General features: G+C 38.2%; 1 protein-coding gene across 1 annotated transcript in view; it reads left to right on the top strand.

Moving 5' to 3' along the window:
- The window catches only part of VPS41 (vacuolar protein sorting 41 homolog (S. cerevisiae)), a 110,610-nt gene that overhangs the window by 90,170 nt on the left and 95 nt on the right, over nt 1-20,345 (top strand). The window contains exons 21-28 of the mRNA XM_009321437.1: nt 929-1,066; nt 4,842-4,896; nt 6,008-6,148; nt 7,656-7,792; nt 15,539-15,638; nt 16,452-16,496; nt 17,940-18,019; nt 20,088-20,345. The exon at nt 20,088-20,345 is cut by the window's right edge and continues 95 nt beyond it. Of these exons, the coding sequence (XP_009319712.1) occupies nt 929-1,066; nt 4,842-4,896; nt 6,008-6,148; nt 7,656-7,792; nt 15,539-15,638; nt 16,452-16,496; nt 17,940-18,019; nt 20,088-20,168 (777 nt within the window). The 3' untranslated portion in view covers nt 20,169-20,345. The remainder of the gene's footprint in view (nt 1-928; nt 1,067-4,841; nt 4,897-6,007; nt 6,149-7,655; nt 7,793-15,538; nt 15,639-16,451; nt 16,497-17,939; nt 18,020-20,087) is intronic.

The following is a 20,345-nucleotide window of genomic DNA, read 5'->3' as shown; positions in this document are numbered from 1 at the left end:
AAATGGGATTGGATGTTGGGTGCAACTCTGAAGCACGTCTTGCTGATCCATAGAGACAGTGAAGTGCTTGTCTTTCTAGAGCTGTAACTTCCATACGCTGCAGGATTGTTCTTGTTTGTGCAGAATTACAATGTCACTGTAAGGCTGTGGCTCCACATTGCTATTCCAAAAGCACCTCTTCGGTTTGAACGTGCTGTCAGTGGAATATGTAATGTGTAACCGTGGGCTTGGGCTGTATTAGGGAGGGAAGTTTGACTTGCTGCTGTGTACAGGTGGGGCTCAGGGCATCGATCTGGTGGAGAGCGGGTTTATGTGTTAGAGATCTGATTATAGAAAGCGGCTCTATGAAGTGTGCAGCCTGCAGCCCAAGAGCTTTGCGGAGACAACAGACTGACTGTCAGTTTATGGAAGGGATGCATCAGTTTCAAAGTGTGAAGCCTGCTTCCCTTTGCATAAAAGCGACTCTCCAGGTGATTCTCAAGGCTCTTCTGTGCTCATCTAGAGAGAAGGAGCTTTGCCCCAGTATCTATAGTTTGAGGTATTTTGGTTAAAACATTTCATGTGGTAAAAATTTGATCTATAGTTACTTGTTATGGTCAAGCATATCTAGATAACCGAAATGCTTCATTTGACATATTTGTCCAAAGTTTTCTGTAAAATTCAAAATCCAGTAGTTTCATTGAAGGTTAAAGGACAGTTTCTTAACTGTTGCTGAAAACCTGTTTTATAGAGCTGGTTTTGGAGATTGCTGTGATGAGGGTACTTCAGAAAAATGTAAAATTAGTCTTTTGAATCAGGATTTAATCTCTGTGCCTTTTAGTATGTGTTAGCACATTCCTGAAGAAATTAGGAGGAGTTTTTTATTAGCAGAGAACAAATAATATTGCCTAAGTGGTTTTGAGTCCTGATTCTCTCTTTTGATTCCTAGTATTTGCACAAGCTTTTCAAGAGAGACCACCATAAAGGCCAGCGATATCATGAGAAACAGATCAGCCTTTATGCTGAATACGATCGTCCAAATTTACTACCATTTCTCAGAGACAGCACGCACTGTCCACTAGAGAAGGTAAGCACCCAAAATCTAAACACAGGTCCTCAATTTTTATGTCTGTAGCTTGTAGTGTTGTGAATTTGTAACTGTGTCTGGTACTGCCCTCTACTGTCAAAAGGAGGAGATCCTTTGAGTTAGTGACCATCACCTTCAGAAGTTTGGTTTGCAGAGCTGGCTGACAGCTGAGACCTTCCTCTCTCAGCTCACAGGGCAGGAATCGGTGGGGATTTTTAGTGCAGAAGTTCTGAATTCACGCTTGATGCATACCTACAGCATATCTACGCATCAGTGCCTGGCTGGACAGCAGGTTGTGGTTCCAAGAAATCAACAATTGTTTTGCCAAATCTAGGACTAGTCAGTGTTAGATCTTGAAAAATGAGTAGCTGTAACTGGAGTTTTTCTAGCTTTGTATTCTAAAGTCCTAAGTTGTTTTCAGATGATACACACAATATAACAGTCAGTGAATGGCAGAGCTAAAAGTATTTTGTCCTTGAACTTCCGCTAGTAGACTTGGGGTTTTACAGAATACCATGTTTCCACCTTCTTTAACCTTTTTACATTTTCCTTCCTTGCTCTCTCTTGTCAAATTAAAAAATAAATAAATAAAGTTAAGGACAGTCGTGGGTTTTTTTCCCCTGCTTGAATTAAAGTGAATTGAATGGAAATTTAAGTTTTCCTCTTTAGTTGGGTCATTATTTTATTATTTGTATTTGTTGCTGTTAATGGCCAAGCAGAGCAGACTTTGTGAAAGGATACCTCTCTGTATGCAGCTATAATGATGACACCAGTGGAGTAGTTTTAAATGTAATATTGAATATTGCATTTTACGTGGTTGACATTCTAAAGAGAACTAGTATTGTTCCTGGCACCTCTCTTGTTTTGCATGCTTTTGTCAACTTTACTGTGCAACAGCAGGAAACACTGGAAAATACTTTGTTAGGATTGCAGGCTTGGTCTTTGTTGAAACTGTTGCACAAAACTAGGTTGTCTCAGTGATCTTTTTAGGCAATGAGCCTGAGAGGTTTCCAGCCAGAGACTTTTGTCTACAGTGTTGGCTTATTCGTTTTTAACTCTCTGATTCTCTCTTAGTTTTTGCCTTATGTGTTATTTGCGTGATCATGGTTTTATGTATAAAACCTTACCTGCACTTCTTTTTTTCTTTTGGTGCAAATTAGTTTTAGTTATTGCAGATCTAGCCACTGATCTTCAGTGATGGGTGGTTGTTGTGTTTTAACCCGGCAGGCAGCTAAACACCACCCAGCTGTTCGCTCACTCCCCCGGCCCACAGTGGGATGGGGGAGAGAATCGGGAAAATAAAGTAAAATTTGAGGGTTAAGATAAAGACAGTTTAATAGGACAGAAAAGGAGGGGAAAATAATAATAACGATGATAAAAGAATATACAAAATAAGTGATGCACAATGCAGTTGCTCACCACCCGCTGACAGATGCCCAGCCAGTTCCCGAGCAGCAGTCACTGGCCAACTCCCCCCAGCTTGTATACTGAGCATGATGTCATACGGTATGGAATAGCCCTTTGGGCAGTTTGGGTCAGCTGTCCTGGCTGTGCCCCCTCCCAGCTCCTCGCTGGCAGGGCATGAAAGCTGAAGAGTCCTTGACTAGCATAAGCACTGCTCAGCAACAACTAAAACATCAGTGTGTTATCAACACTATTCTTATCCTAAATCCAAAACACAGCACTGTACCAGCTACTAGGAAGAAAATTAATTCTATCCCAACCGAAACCAGGACAATGGTGCAGAAAAGTGCTGTGTGTAAATCATAGAATCATAACCCCATTTTTAAAAAGGGAAAAAAGGAAGACCCAGGGAACTACAGACCAGTCAGTCTCACCTCTGTGCCTGGGAAGATCATGGAACAGATCCTCCTGGAAGCTATGCTAAGGCACATGGAGGACAGGGAGGTGATTCGAGACAGCCAGCATGGCTTCACCAGGGGCAAGTCCTGCCTGACCAACCTAGTGGCCTTCTATGATGGAGTGACTACATCAGGGGACATGGGAAAGGCTACAGATGTCATCTATCTGGACCTCTGTGAGGCCTTTGACACGGTCCCCCACAACGTCCTTCTCTCTAAACAGTAGAGGTATGGATTTGATGGCACTGCTTTGCTGAAGTTATGGGCTGTGACCAAGTATATATCAGAGACCTGTGAACCTTTGGAAGGAGTGGTGCAATAATCACCAAAGTGAGAGAAAAGGATGTTAGAAAAAGTGTCATTCTAACCTTACGTTAAAATGTTAATATGTTTCAGTAAGAAGGTAAGGAAGAGAGGAAAGATACCAACACTGTATAAAACTTAGTTGAATTTACTGTCACTGCTAATTCTGTAATTATACTTCTTACTATACATATCATATAGTAACGCCTTTTGCCACATACAAATCTTTGTTCTGAGGAAATAAAAAGGGGACCAAGAATGTCCCAGTTTCCAATATTTTCAGTTCCTGTTAAGGAGTTTCCAGTGCACTGTATAAATTGCAAAAAAACATGATATTTGAACAAATTCATGCTTATTAGTGCTTTAAAGAAATTATAAAATCGGCAGGAAGACATTATTCTTGTTCTTTAAAAGTAAGCCACTTTTATTCAAGTGCAGTTTAGCAAACGTTTTATAAAATGAACTGAGAGAGAAGTATGAATGTTCCCTGTTTTCCTCTAGAGGGAGCATGACAGTCAGTAAATGTGCAGCATCCAGAAATACTGAATATCAGGTACTTTGTAGTTTAACTTCTAAGTGGAGAGAAAAAAGGCTGTCAGCTGTGTTTATATCTTATTAGTATTATTCATACCTGAAGTATCTGTTTTTTGTATATGGACATTCATTGTCCATATCTCTAATCTTCATAGTAACCCATCTGAAATGATTTGAGAATGGAAGGAAAAGTTAATTCCTACCTACATCTTTAGCTGTAGCTGTATCTTAGGCATTTATAGTTTTGATTACTGAGTATGAAAGTCTTTATTAGTGAACAGTTGTCTTCACAGGAGTGCCATGAATCTTGAGCTTGCTTTCTGCTTCCAAATTGGAAACAGACATGGCATCGTTTATGGCATGCCAGCCCTGCCAGTCTTCTGTTACTAAAACTTGTTGGTAATCAGTTTGGTAATTTTGGTAATTGTGCTCAGTGTTTGTCAACTATACACCGATTCAGCAACTGCTCATGGTATTTAGCCCTCAGGTCTTTACACCAAATTTACAAGAAATGCTTCCTCCTTATTCTTTCATACTTGGGTTGGATTATTTTTCCAGTGACCTTCTTGGAGGTCACTGGTCACAAAATTTGGAGGGCACTGTCTACCTCCCAAAACCATTCTGGTTACCCTGAGGAGATTTACAGGCTTGTATTATGAATGAATGTCAAGTAGACCTCCATCACTAGAGACTTCATAAGTCCACCCACAGGAAGCAAGTCTTGACAGCAGATAACCTTAATGCTTTTGGATTAACCAACTTTTGGAAGCAAAAGAAAGAAGTTGCCAGTAGATTTAAAGGTAGAGATTGGCATAATCCAGATTGAAATACCTGTCCTGTCCCCGGATTTATTTAATCTTGTAGAAAAATAAACAAAATGCCACAGAGTTTCTCCTCTTAATTAATGCCAGAGGACCTGACAGTGCATATTAAGGGAGCTGTATTCCTATCAAAATGAGTAATGCAACTTCATGGAAAAATATCTTTAAGCCTCTTGCAGCATTTGTGATCAATAAAATATCATGTTACATGGTTCCCTGTATTCTCTTTACCTCCTCCCTTCCCTTAAATTCAAGGCTCTTGAGATCTGCCAACAGAGGAACTTGGTGGAAGAGACAGTCTATCTTCTGAGTAAGTAACACTCAGTGTGATAAATTACAACATGCTTTTAATCTTGTCAAAGTTTATGCTGCAAAAATATATGATGTATTGTCTAACATCGCTTAACATGCTTTCCCATAGACAAAGTTGGGGTATACACTCAGTAGGACCAAATAACATGATTTAGAAAATAAAACAAAGCACTGGGGTATTCGTATGATGTCTTAACTCCATATATGGTGTTACTGCATTTCTGATTTGGTGTTTTTCTGGGGTTTTGGAGGTGTTGTGGGGCTATGGGGAACAGGTTGGGGCGGAGGGGTGTTTTTGAGACAATCTCCAAGAGAAGAGTAATACTGTCAGTTTGAAGAGAGGGGAGAAATAAAACAAATGTTTTATTCTGAATACATCTCAGAAGCTTAGTATTATCTCTTGCTGAGGTGGAAGATTTGCTTTTGTTGCCTCTTTTTTTCTTTTTTTTTTTTTTAAATAAAATTAATTGTACATTAACTCCCCCCAGCAGGCCAAGGAATTTACCTCTGAATGGGCAGCATTGTAAGACTAAGATTTTTGTGTATGTTTATGTATTAGTCATGAACAAAATGGAAAGTGTTTTTTAATCAATCTTTGCTTTAGTAAGAAAAATGTTCTGTGGACCATTTGAGAGCAGAGTAGGATTTACTTATAGGTTTACTTAAAGAATAGTTCAGCATTTCTATTATTTCTTCCTCTTCCTTTAATTTTCCATGGGTGTAAACTGCGCTATACGTACTGCAAATTAAAAGTGTCCATGCGGGCTCTTAAAGGGCGTATTTCATGTTATAGTTTACATGCATACACATACACAAACTTCCCCTTACACTGGATGTTGCTGCAGTTCAGAACCCCTAATACGACCCAACACATCTCTAAGAAAGGCTCGAGGTCCCCGTCCAGCATAGTGCTCCAAGCACTTGTTCAGGTTATACTGATTGCTCTGGGATTTGCATTCCTACATCAGATTAGATTAGATGTGCTCTTGTTTGAATTAGTCTGAGGCAGCTTCACCCTTATAAAATTTATATTGAAAGAGCTTCTTAAAGCACTGAGCATTGATAAGCATTTAGGATTTATAATCTCCTTACTTATTTTTTCCTTTCAGGCAGAATGGGTAATAGCCGCAGTGCCTTGAAGATGATAATGGAAGAATTGCAAGACGTAGATAAAGCTATTGAATTTGCCAAGGAACAAGATGATGGAGAACTTTGGGAAGACCTCATTTTATATTCTATCGACAAACCACGTGAGCGGGATAGTTTCTCAGAAGCCTTGCATGTGCATTTTTTTTGTGGAAAGCTATTGTAATTGAAGGATTGAATTATCCACATGCATGTTAGAGAAAGTGTTTATGGATGGCCAGGGAGGTGTTCTGGTTTGTGGAGCACAACATAGCTGTCCTACTGCGCAGAAAAACTTCCAGTAAGGCAGCATGTGGGCGTGCTACAGAATGAGTACTTAGGGATTTAACGTTAGACTAAGCTCTGCGTAGTTATGTCCTTAATGACAAATTAAGGGGAGAATGGTGCTTTTAATTTAGCAGAATGAGGCTTTATTTTTAGACAGCCTCCAAACACAGTCCGCAGGCTTGATGAAGATGTTGTGTAGTGTGTTTATTGCAGCTGCTTCCCTTTGAAATTCTGAAAATGAAGAACCTACGCTTTTCTGCCCCTCAGTAGAATAACTAATTTGTTTTGTTTCTGTGGTACAAAGGTAAGATCTGTAATAATGAGGGCATTTTGCCTTTCATCCATTATATGAATAGCTAGTCAAGTTTAAAGTTTAAAGGAATCAGAAACTGTCAGAATCTCATAAGCAATGTCAGTTTTGTTCAGGAGGCAGATTCAGAGTTCATATGACTGAGAAAACAGATAATTATTTTAACTATCTACTCCATTAGCTTTGCAACCTCTTCTGGGGCTTTAAATCAAGGCTTTAAAGTCTCTCTTGGGATCTCTTTTCCAAAGGATTGAACGTCTCATAGAATTAGTGTCAAAATACATGTCTTTTCATCTCTTGGCCGCTAATTCTGACAGGAAGAAGCAATCAAAATCTGTTACTCCTTTAGAAGAATGGCATTCTCAAGTTACCCATACTTAAATGCAGTTCATCACTAAAAGTGATGCTACAGTCAGTGACATCTTTAGAGCAAAAGGGATTCAAAGCGTATAGAATTCTCTCAGTTCCATCTGCCCATATGCAGGGCAACTCCAGTGATATTCCTCAGTTTTGGGGGTTGAATTAAAAACACAGCCTTCTAGTGTTTTCATTTAGCCAGGCGCAATTCAAAAAACAAAAGACTTCTTTTGTGTCACTCTCACCAATGTTTAGAAACATGTTTGAGTTAGGTTAAGTGCTTGAAAATTTGTTTTTAAACCCTGGAACTGAGAATGGAATAGTCATATAATGTAGTTAATTTTCTGGCTCTGTGTTCTTGAGAGCTCTTTTTATTGAATTGAAATGCATTATTTACTTGTGGCTTTGTGCTGGATACTCTGTTACCCCTTTTCTGCATACCCTAGAAGTTCTGTGAATTGCCAAACTGTATCTTCCTCTCTTACCCAAAGGCCTGTATTCGAGTAAATTCAGCTGCAAGAAACATATGAAGCCTATATAAAAGAGGCTTAGTGTTATTTCTTAGTAGAGAACTGTCATAGAATCAGCCAAAGCCTGTAGCTTGTCAAGAAAGCATCTTTTAATCAGGTATTTTGCTGGATTTTTTTCTTAATTTCTTTGCCTCTTGGTTTTCACAGCTTTTATTACTGGTTTGTTGAACAATATTGGAACCCATGTGGATCCCATTCTTTTGATCCACCGCATTAAGGAAGGCATGGAGATTCCTAATTTGAGAGACTCACTAGTGAAAATTCTTCAGGACTACAACTTGCAGGTAAATGTTGCATTCTTCCTGCGATACTCATTTTCAGAGAGATGGCAAAACCGCTTTGCTACTGAACAGCACGGGAAATGGCTATCATGAATGTTTGTTCATTTTGTTCAGATATCTGCCATGATATTGCCATATCTGTGGGTTGGTACAAAACTATGACAAAAAGGGTGGAAATTTGTCAAGACGAATAGTTTCCTCTCTTGACGGCTTCTAGCACTTCTAAATCTCTCCCATGCTGTCATAAGCCTGGTGGGTAGGTAGAACTGGAAGGACCTTTGGTGATTCAGACTATTTTATGCTGCCCGACTGTCCAATATTGGAAAGTCTCATGAGCAGTACTTTTCCTTCTGTTTCATGTATGAGGAGGCAGAACACAACATGCATTTACTGAAACATACACCGGGTATTAGAACTGTATGTTAAGTGTCATACTAACTAAAGAAAGATGAACTTTTAAAATCAAATTCATGTCTGTTGTGCAGAATGTGTTGATGTCTATGCATTTTAAAAAAAAAAAAAGGACTGCACATTGGATTATGGGAGTTCTTATCCCAGCGTAATTATACAGATATGTGCAGTTCCCTACCTGACTGGTTTCTGATGTGTGTTTGTAAGAACTTACAAGAAGCACGCCCTTCAATGTTCCTGAAAATAACAACAGAGGGAGTTGCATTGCATACTTTAAATCTCCCTGCTACCAAAGGAGGCCCAAACTTGAGTTCTCTGTGACGCTGCTCTGTACCTTTCTACTGAGAGACGTAAGGGTGTAGAGCAGTTTGAATGCCTCCGGTGTGACTATGTGGAGTCCAAGAAAACATAGCCCGGTAAGCAGCTGAAACTCCAATTTTCTGAACCTCATAAACATTTGTTTCCCATCTGCTATTAGTCTTTGGACATCTCTAGCAAATAGATGGGCTTGACAGTTTTCAGTAAGGTCACGGTTGGTCCCCTACCAGACCAGATAAAGCCTGTATCTGCTAGAGCCTTCAATGATGTCAGAAGGCCTCTTAAAAAGGCAGGGTTTAAGCCTTTCCAAGGCTTTTCCATTATTTTATTATCATAGGGGCTTTAGATTATGATTTTCAGTATTTCAAAGAAGCTTTTTGTGTCTTGTTCTCCTGACACTCGTTATGTGCAAGGAACTACCCCAGATAAACAGATATATGTTTGCATATAATGCATGTTGTAACATTACTTCCAGTTTTTAATTGACTTCATGAGATACTAATATCCTTCCAAAATGATACCAGCTAAATAGCATGCTGCATTTAAACAGTTGCATGTTAATCTTGCTGCTGTCAGTACCCTGCTGCTTGCACTGCTGATCCTCCTGTTCCTGCATTCTGTTGAAATCAAAATGTAATTTTTGGTGTGTCTGCAGACAGACTGAGAAAGTGCTGTGTGCATAGCTGCAGTTTTACACATATGCAAAGTATATTGCGTGGCTTCAGACAAAGCTGATGACATTGTTTGGTCACGTTTTGGGGAGAGAAGAATTATTTTGTCTTCAAAATTACTTTGGGATTAAAAGGATGTATTTAACCTTCAGAGTGATATCTAATATTATTTGCTGTTAGCATTGAAATGCTTCATGGATTTCAAATTCATTCATTTTGAAGTAGATTTGGATAGCTCTAGGGCTAAAATGTAGATCTCATAAGAATAATAGAAATTAGGGAAGCTTAATGTAATTTGCACGTGGCTTGCTTGTATGATAGCAAAACGATATAGTATAGGACTGCTTTTCTTTAGAGATATGTAAGCTACAGCTTAAAATAAGGCTGTTCCTGAAGTGTTACAGGCAATGTAAAGTGCACTGTTTACGAACAGATGGTGTGTCTACACTGAAATTTAGAGATGTGATCGCAGCTCTTGCACACTCACCTGAGTAGCCTTAGATTGGCAAGCTCAATTCTTTATGGCAGGACTGTTTCTGCATTCAGCGTGTGCTTCAGGACATGGCTGGGACTTCAAGTAAATGTCTAAGCGGCCTCTCATTGCTGAGGACAGTTCTGCCCTAGCTTCACCATTACTGCTGCCTTGTTAGCTGTTTTAAAGCTAGCTTTTCTGTGTTTGTATGATGCCTGGTTACACCTTCACATCATGTTGTGTAGGTTCATGGTGAGAAGTCCATGTCCTCTATTCTGGCCTGGCACAACTCTTTGGGTTTTGGTAAAAACTTCCTGATTTGTATCACCTAACGTACCAGACATTTTGAACTCCTACAAAAATCCAAACTTCATTGGCTAGAGCTTCCTGTAATTTCATTTCTTTGGATCTCCAGCTCTGTATGCACTGAAGTTTTATTGTTCCCGTTTTCAAAGGCAAACAAAAAAATCTTGTGCCAAGATCCACAAAGGAGGTGTGCAGGTGAAGCTAGAACCTGTTGCTTGGCTTGCAAGTCACTGCCTAAAACAGAAACTGTGCTGATCTTTTCATAACATTGGCTTCTCAAAAGGTGTTACAGCTGTGCCATTATATTATTTAGTTGTGGCCTCCTTTTGCAAGCCCTGATAAGATTGTTTTATGCTTATGTAAGTATGCAGATGCAAATTTCCTATTATGCTCCTAAATTTCCTTAGCAGTAATCTTTACATTAGATGTGATTTGAAATATGGGTAGGAGCTAAAAGCAGTGCCTTTGACAGACTTTGTCTTTTTGAAAACAATTCTTTACATCCCAGCAAAACCAAGTGAATCAAATTGAGTGGCTGCCAAAGCATGTCATATGTGGCTTATAGTGTGCATTAGAGAATCCAACAAGGAAGTCTACTACTGTAACAAAATTTGTTGTAATTTTTTTTTAATCTGGGATCTTCCCTGAATAATTTAAATTTTTATTAATGTTGGCATATTGCAGACTGATTGCTTCACTTTAGCAAATTACCACCCATTAGATGAACCACTGCAACTGTTCTACGTGCTACTCTAAGCTCAGCTCAGCTCTTAAGTGTTGTGGTTAACTTATACCTTTGAAAAGGAGTTAATACCTGTTTGCTACCAACCAACCAAGCATGGCACTAAGACAGGATTAGGTATTCTATTGGGTAAAATAAAATGTAGATCACATGAGACTTTGTTCTTAGGCTACAACTTCAATTAAGTACTTCTAATTTACTTTTGCTCTGGTATTGTGGCTCTGCTTTACAAGTAGGGATCTATTAAGCTGCGTTATTATTCTTCAGGAATACCCGTTTTTATTTTCCAACTTCAGGAAATGCAATTCTTCCATGAACTTCAGGCTGCGCACACACTTAAATCTTTTCCTGTTTAGGAAAATACTTAAGTACTCATTTAAGTGGTTTTCTGAATTGGGATTAAAACTCCAAGTGATTATTTTTGTTTGTTTTTTTCCCTCCAGAGGATCATTTATTATAATGTTTTCTCTTTGTCATCATCTGAGTTAATGTATTAAAACCGTAGTACATAATTGAGGGACACTGATTTATTGTAATGATGAAAGTTTATTTACTGCTGAAATAATACTGATTGTGGTGTTTATACACAGTAAAATTCATAGACAACGAAGTTATGAAGACACAGGCAACAAAGACAAAGTTATAGTTGTCTGAATTTTAACAGGAGTATTTATCAAGTGTAGTCTAAAACTTTTTTATTATATTTTATATCTAACTCCTGAAATCTAGTTCTTTGGTGCCATAGATTTATAGATAAAATAGACCACAGACTACTTCCTTTGAATTTATGAACTCCTGAAGATGTGTTGTCTTAAGGAGAAACCTGCTTATTTATTAGATTCCTAGCACATTTTTTTATTTAAGGGCAGATAAATCACGATTATTCCATCAACATTTTCAACATAACTAAATACCATTCAAATCTATGGCAAGCTAACCAAATTAAGTCAAGTCATATTGATACCCTGACAAAAGTTTAGTAATTTTCATCTTTACTGCTTGCATTTAAAAGTGTTTTCAAAGACACAGAATCAAAACTCAACTTTATCTCCATACAACTGAAAAGTTGTTGTCAGTGTAACTTTAATTCAGTTTCCACACATAGACATTGCTTCTCTGAGACTCATAAAGAACCTCTGTTCCCATTAGGAATTTACCGGTGCAATTATTTTTAAAACCTCCCTTAGCCAACACAATTAGGGCAGTAGTGCTCTTATTTGAAAATTGTAGCAAAATCAGCATTTACTAGTATTGCTATGCAAAATAGAAATTCAAACTTTTTTTTTTCAGTGAAACCAGTGCTGCTGCTGCTGTAGTTTTTATACAACTTCCTTGGTTTGAAACTCATCAGTCATACAATGGTTTGAAGACCTTCTTTCTTTTTTGAACTATGTATTTGCCTTTTATATTCAGTTTCCTGGAAATTAAATTGAAAATATGAAATTATTCACATGTGTTTAAGTCTCTGGTATCTGATTACACAGTGGTATTAACTTATGAATGAGGAATGCAGGAGCCTTTCTTAAAATAAGTCATGTAATCATGCTCCAGGTTTCTGAAGCATTGTATCGCACTTAAATCTCTCAGAGAAGGCTGATAGAAAAATCCCCCTATTTGCACACTTGTGAGTTTGTTATAAGCCTGTTACATTTTCCAAATGTATAGAGTAGGTGTCTTTTCAGCTTTGGTCTATACCCGAGTGAAATTTTGGAAATGCTTGTGTTGTTGGAAAAGATCTAAATACCCCCCCTCACTTCGGAAAGAAATGCCTAATTTCTCACCCTTTGTATGACAGTTGTTAGAAGAAGACTTCAAAAGATGTTGGTGTCCTAAGATTTGTTCTTCCTAGTTTTAAAATATAAAAGCAACTTCTTTAGATGCACTACATCTAGGTTTTGTGGATTAGCCATTTTACTCAAATGTTGCCTTACTAGTTTAAACTTCGATTGAACCTGCAGTAACTCTGATGGATAACAGAGGTTCATCCATTCACAGCATTCATGGCCATGCATTCACAACAGAGGTTATAAACTAATAGACCCCAATGATAACCTGAAGAATGCTGCTTGAAACGGCATCTGGAAAAATGGTTGGGTTTTGCTCCTGAACATGAATAAGCTGCTGTTCAGACACCTTGGAGGCACTAGGGGGCAGGTGGCAGCTTGCACAGAGGGACATCTGCCTTTCCATTGTAAAGACTGAAAATAATGTGCTTTTAATGGTGGTTGTGACACAGTTTGGAAGCGTTTGGTTAATTGGCCTTGAGAAACTTGGACTTGTTCGAGTGCTAAGCTGAATCCAGGCCTGAATTTATTCCCAGTGCTTCAAGTATACCCTTCAAATTAACTGCATACTGCAGTGTTTTCCCATAAAGATAATGTTAGGCATTTGTAAATCAGGACTTTTTTAGTTAAATAGAAGGTTTTATGGCTTCTGTTTTTAATTATGCAGCAACATCTTCCCTAATACAGTCAGAAAATGAACTGGGATTCTTCTTTGCAATAAATGTTTTGGTTTCAGCAGTTTTCATTAATATAGTAAAAAGCATTATATCTACCTAAAACTTCTTTCTGTAGGTGTACCATGCTGTCCTGCTTGTGCTTTTAAAGAGTGAAAAAAGTTGAGTTTCATCCTCTCTGAATGTCATTTCTTCTCCTCGGAAGGTGGCTTCATTACAGATTTATGCCTGATGTCAGTTTTAACTAGTTTAACCTAATCTTAGGGTGCACAGTTATATACTTCTCCCTCCTTTAAATGTAAAGAAGTTAATTCAAACTTTCTTTCTCTCTCTGTCTCACCTCCAAATTCCTTCTCCTGCTTCTCTTTCTATAACTCTTAAATTATCCATCTCATCTTTGAGCTCTTCAAATCTGTTTCTGCCAAAGTGTTGAGATTTGTTACCTTGAGATTTGACATTTGACATTCTTCATTGTGACTTCTCCTTTTATATAACAAGAGCTACCTACTGTGTTCCATTTCTAGCAAAATAAGGTCTGACAAACAGTTATTCAATGTGGTATAAAAAAATCTTAGTGGAGTTTAAATGGTGGGGGAAAGATCGTGTGTGTGTCTTACAAGATACGTCATAAGATATTTCTGTTACTTCTGTTTTTAAGGCATCAAACACTAATGAGGTTTTCCAGTGACCTAATGATGTCTACTGTTTCCCCTGTTATTTTTCTTCTTTTACATGAAGTTTTCCTATTGGCACACTGTATTTTAAGTAGAAAATAGTAATCGTGCTCCCTTCTTCCCATTGTATCTCTGTTCCACCCCTCTCATTTAATGTGCTTGCTTTGCTCCTTTTACTTAAGCATGGGATTTTTCATCTGCTTATGCTAAGTGCAGCTAGCAAAGACTCCAGTATATAGCTCTAAGTTATTTACCTATCTTTGGGTTATAATTTGCTGATTGACAATATTTTGGATCAGGCAAACACTCATTCTGAAATATAGTCTCATTCAGTTGTCCTTGCAAAAAGTTTCTAGTATTTTTTTCAAACCTAGTGACACTTTTCTATGTTTAAAACAGAATTTACCATTCTCTGTTGCCCTTGGATAAAGTTGGAAGGAGAAAGGCATACACAGTTCCTGAGATTATCACGGATAAAAATGATTACTTTTCTAAGTGTCTTGTAGACCTGCATTCAGTTTCTGGTGCTCCGAAATGTTTTATAGCTCAATGTGTCTAATACTGGAGAATGTTATTTACCCACTGACATGTCCAGTTTGAAATGCTTCAAGTCTTACCCCATTTTAATTTTTTTAATGTATTTCAGATTTGCAGTCTTAACTGTGTATCATTCTTGGCAGTGCGTCCTTATTACTTCACAATGTGTATGTGAGAAGATAGGGCTTTGGACAGTGTTCACCTGGCTGTAAAATCTATTATTATACTTTTTTTTAGGTATTTGCATTAGCTGTATCTTGGACTATTTTAGAACGCTCAATGTCTCCTGTAATGCAAATAATCAGGAGAAAGGAATGGACATTGCTTTTTTATACCACTTTTTTGATAGGGTTGTTCAGCTTGAAATTGACTGTGAGACTCTTGAAAGCAGTTTTCAGAGGAATTGTTGTCTTGGAAAACAAATTTCCAAACATCAGCTCGAGAGGAGGAAGAAAAATTCCACAAGACTTATTTGGGCTTGTCATATTTTCATACTTGCTTCATTAAGTATTGTGAAATAAGGCTCTGTATAATTTTGACGCCCTTGATTCCTTGTTGTGTTTCACAACATCATCAGGCAATGACATGTCAATCTAGTGAAAAATATTAAATAAGTAGAAAGGGGGCTGAGGCGTTTGCTAAGGAGGAACGAACTCTGGACCTTTGGTTAGTTGAATGGCCATTTAATACTGCTTACTAAATGACACCTCAGCATGAAATGTGTTTGTTTTGACTAGATGTGTTTATGAAGATTTTATGATTATCAAATGCCTTTCCTAAAGAAGACAGGAAAGATATGGGTTAAAGAAGTTTTGAAATGGTTTGGAAACCAATTGTGAGGGGCACTGTAAAAATCCCTCTCCGTTGTGTTTTGTTAAGACAAGCTCATAGGAAGATGATCATAATTTATGACAGTAGTATATTTGTAAAGGATTTGATTTTTTTTAATTTTGGTGGTTTTTTTTATAATGTGGGTTTTTTATTCAGGTAGAGGTGGTGGTAACAGGAGGTTCTTCCTTTCCCTCCTTCACAATAGCTTGAAAAGTCTTAAACATCCCTTGTGCTGTCTGTGGCAGCAGAAACCCAGTGGGGACTTGCCAAGATAGCTGATATGCCCATCTATTCAACAACCGCTGTATTTTGTGTTCTTTGCACAACAGATCTTGCTGCGGGAAGGTTGCAAGAAGATACTTGTTGCTGATTCTCTTTCTTTATTGAAGAAAATGCATCGAACTCAGATGAAGGGTGTTCTAGTAGACGGTGGGTACAGAGGAAATGTGGTGACTTTCAAGGTTTTGAAGTCTTTTACTTGGTTTATAGACCCAAGCCACATGACGGTCCACTCTGGAAGCTGCCCAAAAACCTGAATATTGTACCTTATTTGTAGAGTGTAGTAGGATAGTAGCTGCTTTCCCCCTTGCAAAGGAACTACTTGTATCTCAAAGACTACCAGACCCAGCATGCAGCTTTTTCTCTTGATCAGTCTCTGCGTAGCCAGTAATGTATTGTGTCCTGCAGTTTGTCTTTAAAGGTGAAAAATGCTGTTCAGTGCCAACACGGATAGTCAGATAATAATAATCTGCAACAAAAGCAAAGGCTACAAGATAGTTTTCAGAAACAGTTGAAAATATTTTGCAAGGTGCTAATGATGCATGTGAGCAGTGCTGTAATTCACACCAGCCACGTGTTAATACCAAGAGGCAAAAGCTGGCAGAAGGACAGGGGATCAGAGCTTTTGCTACAAAATGCTGCAGAGAAATCAGGCACCCGTCCTATGCTCCTATTTTTCAGTTTGCCTTGTGCCTCTACAGTGCTGATCCTAGACAGCCTCACTCCTGCAGTTCTGCTATCATGGGAATCGGAAGATCTAAACATTTCTCATGCTGTTAATAGAAATGCTGCTTCAGTATTGCTCTTCAATTTTTAATAGACGCTGTCAGGCATTTTAAGTAAATACTTTAAGACCAAGCTCCTTTTCTGTAAGAGCAGTATGTTCATGCCTGCTTTATAAAAAAGTAAACATGGAGTTTGTTAACAAAGCTGTTACAAGTTTGTTTTGTTTTGTTTTTCCAGAGGAGAATATCTGTGAATCGTGCCTGTCTCCAATACTTCCTTCAGGTAGGATGCTTTTCTAGAAGAGAAAGAGGTTGTCTTTTTTTTTTCTTTTTAGAGGAACTACTGTTTGCTTTTATTCATAGAAATGTGTAGTAGTCTCCCTTGGTAATCACTGTATAAATTTCAGTCTCCTGTGCAAAGCTTGCTTATGAATTCTGACGTGGGAGTGGAGTCTAATTTGAACTTTTTTTGTTGCAGTAAACCCAGATTTTCTTTCTTACTCATCTTTTACTCTTATTTTCTGTTTTGAGTTACATGGAAGGCAACTTTTAGTTCCATCAACATCCGTATTCTCAATTATTAGAACCACAAAACTAAGCTGTTGCCACCAAATCTTGTCCGAATCTGTTGAACGATTTAGACTGAACTTGTAGATTATAAAGTCTTATGGAACATACTTTTTGTCTGAATGGTGGAAAACTCTTGGCTTCAGTCACTGCTGTCATCTTTGAAACAACTTATAACGGACTGTAGTTTTAAAACATCTTCTGAAGTTAGTCTTGAAACTAGAAATTCAGGATATTATTCTGCAAGGCAACTGTAGTTCAGAAATACCAATATAGTTGTTGGGCATCTTAAGAAGAAATAGTTTTACCAGGAGAATATCTGTTGTGGCATCTTCAAACAAGAATACGTAAGACCAAGTATATGAATGATCCTATTTTCTTTGTTTGCCGAGTGTGCGTAGCCCAGTAGAATCACTTACAGATTTTTAATCTGGTTTCTACCATTTTTCAGTTAAATAAATAGATAAAAACAACTATACTATGATCACATGCACCAGCGTACAGGCCAGAACAGTCACATGGTGATAGAAAACCTGGCAGAGCTGAATGTGCTAGTGCCTTGAGGTATGTGTGTCGAGGGAATGGGAGCCAAGGAATCGAATGTGGATGATGCTGATGAGTGAGATGGTTATTCTTTGAATATGTGGATGTTGTATGTAGGCTTCTAATTGGGCTAAATATTCATGTGGGAATTGAAAGGCACATTGTGCACTTAGGCAGCCTCTTGCCAAATTTCAAGGTCATGGCGTGCAGTGTAGGCGCTAGAACTGCTTAATGTTCTGGTTCTCCCTGCACTAGCGCAAGAAGTTTTTTGCTAACTTTTCTTCAAAATGGCTGAATTACCTGGTGGTAGTTTACTCTTCTCCCTCCCCAAATTTAGCATGTAGCACATATTGACATGAAAAATTTCTGGTGAAAAAGTATGCGGCATTTAAGCCACAGAATAAAATTGTCTTGTAATTCCATCACCAGGACACATTACCTGAAACCATCACTCTGCATGGTTTTTATGAATGAGCCAGAATAATTTGGAAATTAATTTGATAGATGTTACTTGATGTTTCTATGTGTATAATAGAATGCAGGCATATACTGCTGTAGCCACTGAATCATTTGTTTCATTGCCCTGTTGTAATGAATTTACTTTTCTCTTTCCCAGATGCATCCAAGTCCTTCAACGTGGTAGTGTTCCACTGCAGACATATGTTTCACAAAGAGTGCCTCCTGGTATCCAACACAGTAAGGAACTAGCTTAATCTCTCTGACGCCTTTGCCAAAGATAAAAGGACAAATTCTTTCCTTTTGTTAACTGTGGAGAAGGGGATGGGTCTATCAGGAATTATAATATCATTACAGTAACTGTGATGATACCTCATAGTAGTATGTGACTAGGGAAAGGGTGTTTAGGGCAACTGCAACTAAAGTACATCCAATTTAGAAAGAAATTGCTGCTGTTTGAGAAGTATTTTATCACTTTCTGCAATCTGAATGTGCAATGCAGCTTTGAGATTTACAGGGAATACGACCTGTTTGATTTTTTTATTAATTCTTTTCTGTTGCAGCTCTCACTTTAAGTATGTTTAATTAAAGACAAGAATAAAGATATTTTCTCAAGTGAACCATATTAAATGATTCTGACCTGGAAGAAAAAGCCCCACTCATTTCAGAGTGAATATTTAAATATCTTTGTAATAATCTTTATGCTCAGAATATATTTTTCTTCATCAGGGAATTTTTTTTTTTCCTCCAATGAAAACAAACCAAAACAGTAACTTCTAGATACAACCAGTTTTGAATTTAGGAATGAAAGCATCAGAATGGTAACAAAATCACAAATAAAATGGAATTTAAGCTTTTCTGATTCTGTATCTGTCTCTGAAAATGAACATCTAGTGAAAAAATAACCTTGGTGAATCACTTAATCTGCAAGTAACGAAGCAAAGTGCTTGTAGCCATATGGTACAGCATGTATACTTAAATATGTTATGAAAACCTTAATGAATTAGATCAATTGCAAAGGAAATCCCAAGAACTAGTAAATATTTATTCAAACAATATTTACCACAAATTTTATTATTTGAGAAATAATCTAAAATTTATCTAGCGTTCTCAATTTGCTGGGACAGTGGTGGGACTGGGTAACTTGTCAGATGGGATTTTTAAATGTGACATGGATATTACATGATATATATTCTATAGTACGTATGAATACACAGGTATCTGCATATACCTGAGCCAAATTCTTCACTGCTATAGTATTTTTTGGCCTTAGGTAATCAGTTGTGTTACTGATATTTGGTTACTGGTGACATACTGAAAGGAAAGTCATGCATGCATAAAGCGTCGCCCAGAGCTAAACACAGGAGTAACAATAAACACATATTTGATATCAGATGGGACAGTATTCAGGACGTATTCTCAGCTGCTGGAAATCTGTGGAGCAATATCCAAAGACAGACCTGTAACTAAGATATCTGGTGGTCAGTGGAGCAGACCAAGTGACTCGCTCTCTTCTTAGTCTATGAAGATAATCACTGACATTTTTTACTCTGTGTTTTTCACTTTTGTTTGGAGGAAATTTGACCTTACTCTCCTGGAGGGAGGGTGTTGGTAATAGACTTGGAGTGAGCAGTGCGGTGTATTGCTCTCTGACTCCAGACTCCAGAATAGCCTGCTTTATTGTGTTCCACTATATTGCCTTCCTGCACCTAGCCATGAATGTGTCTGTCCTGGTTTTGGCTGGGATAGAGATAATTTTCTTGCTAGTAGCTGGTACAGTGCTGTGTTTTGGATTTAGGATGAGAATAATGTTGATAACACACAGGTGTTTTAGTTGTTGCTGAGCAGTGCTTACACTAAGTCAAGGGCTTTTTAGCTTCTCATACTGCCCTGCCAGCAAGGAGGCTGGAGGTGCAGAAGAAGCTGGGAGGGGACACAACCAGGACAGCTGACCCAAATGGGGGAGTTGGCTGGGGGGGGGCACATCCGCTGCTCGGGGACTGGCTGGGCATCCGGCGGCAGGGGGGATTCTTTTATCATTATTATTATTTTCCCTTCCTTTTCTGTCCTATGAAATTGTCTTTATCTCAACCCACGAGTTTTACCTTTTTTCTGATTCTCTCCCCCATCCCACTGGGAGGGAGTGGGCTAACGGCTGTGTGGTGTTTAGCTGCCTGCCGGGTTAAACCATGACAGTCCTCAATAGGGAACAGCCTGACTGTGAATAGTAACGTTTTTCATTCATCTTCCCATGTGCTAACGTGGCTTCATCTCTCTAAAAGATTCTTGTTTTCTTTTTAATTTCTAGGTATCTCCTGTCCAGTTCTGCAACATATGCAGTGCCAAACACCGAGGGCCAGGAAGTGCAATCCTGGAGATGAAGAAATAGCAGTCCCCTAGTTCTCCATGCCAGTCTGTGACACCAACTCTGTTAGGACCGTGCAGAGCCAGTAGTTTCTGTTAGACATCATTTCTGTATATAATTCTGATTGTGATTTAAAACTGGTTTCTATAAGTTATGCAGCTTACTGAACATTTTCGGGAAAGAGAAAATGTGAAAATCTTT

Source organism: Pygoscelis adeliae, unplaced genomic scaffold (genome assembly GCF_000699105.1).
Source record: "Pygoscelis adeliae isolate BGI_AS28 unplaced genomic scaffold, ASM69910v1 Scaffold40, whole genome shotgun sequence".
Classification (NCBI taxonomy): Eukaryota; Metazoa; Chordata; class Aves; order Sphenisciformes; family Spheniscidae; genus Pygoscelis; species Pygoscelis adeliae.
The sequence above is the reverse complement of the archived record's forward strand: the minus strand, read 5'-3'. Positions and strand labels throughout refer to the sequence as shown.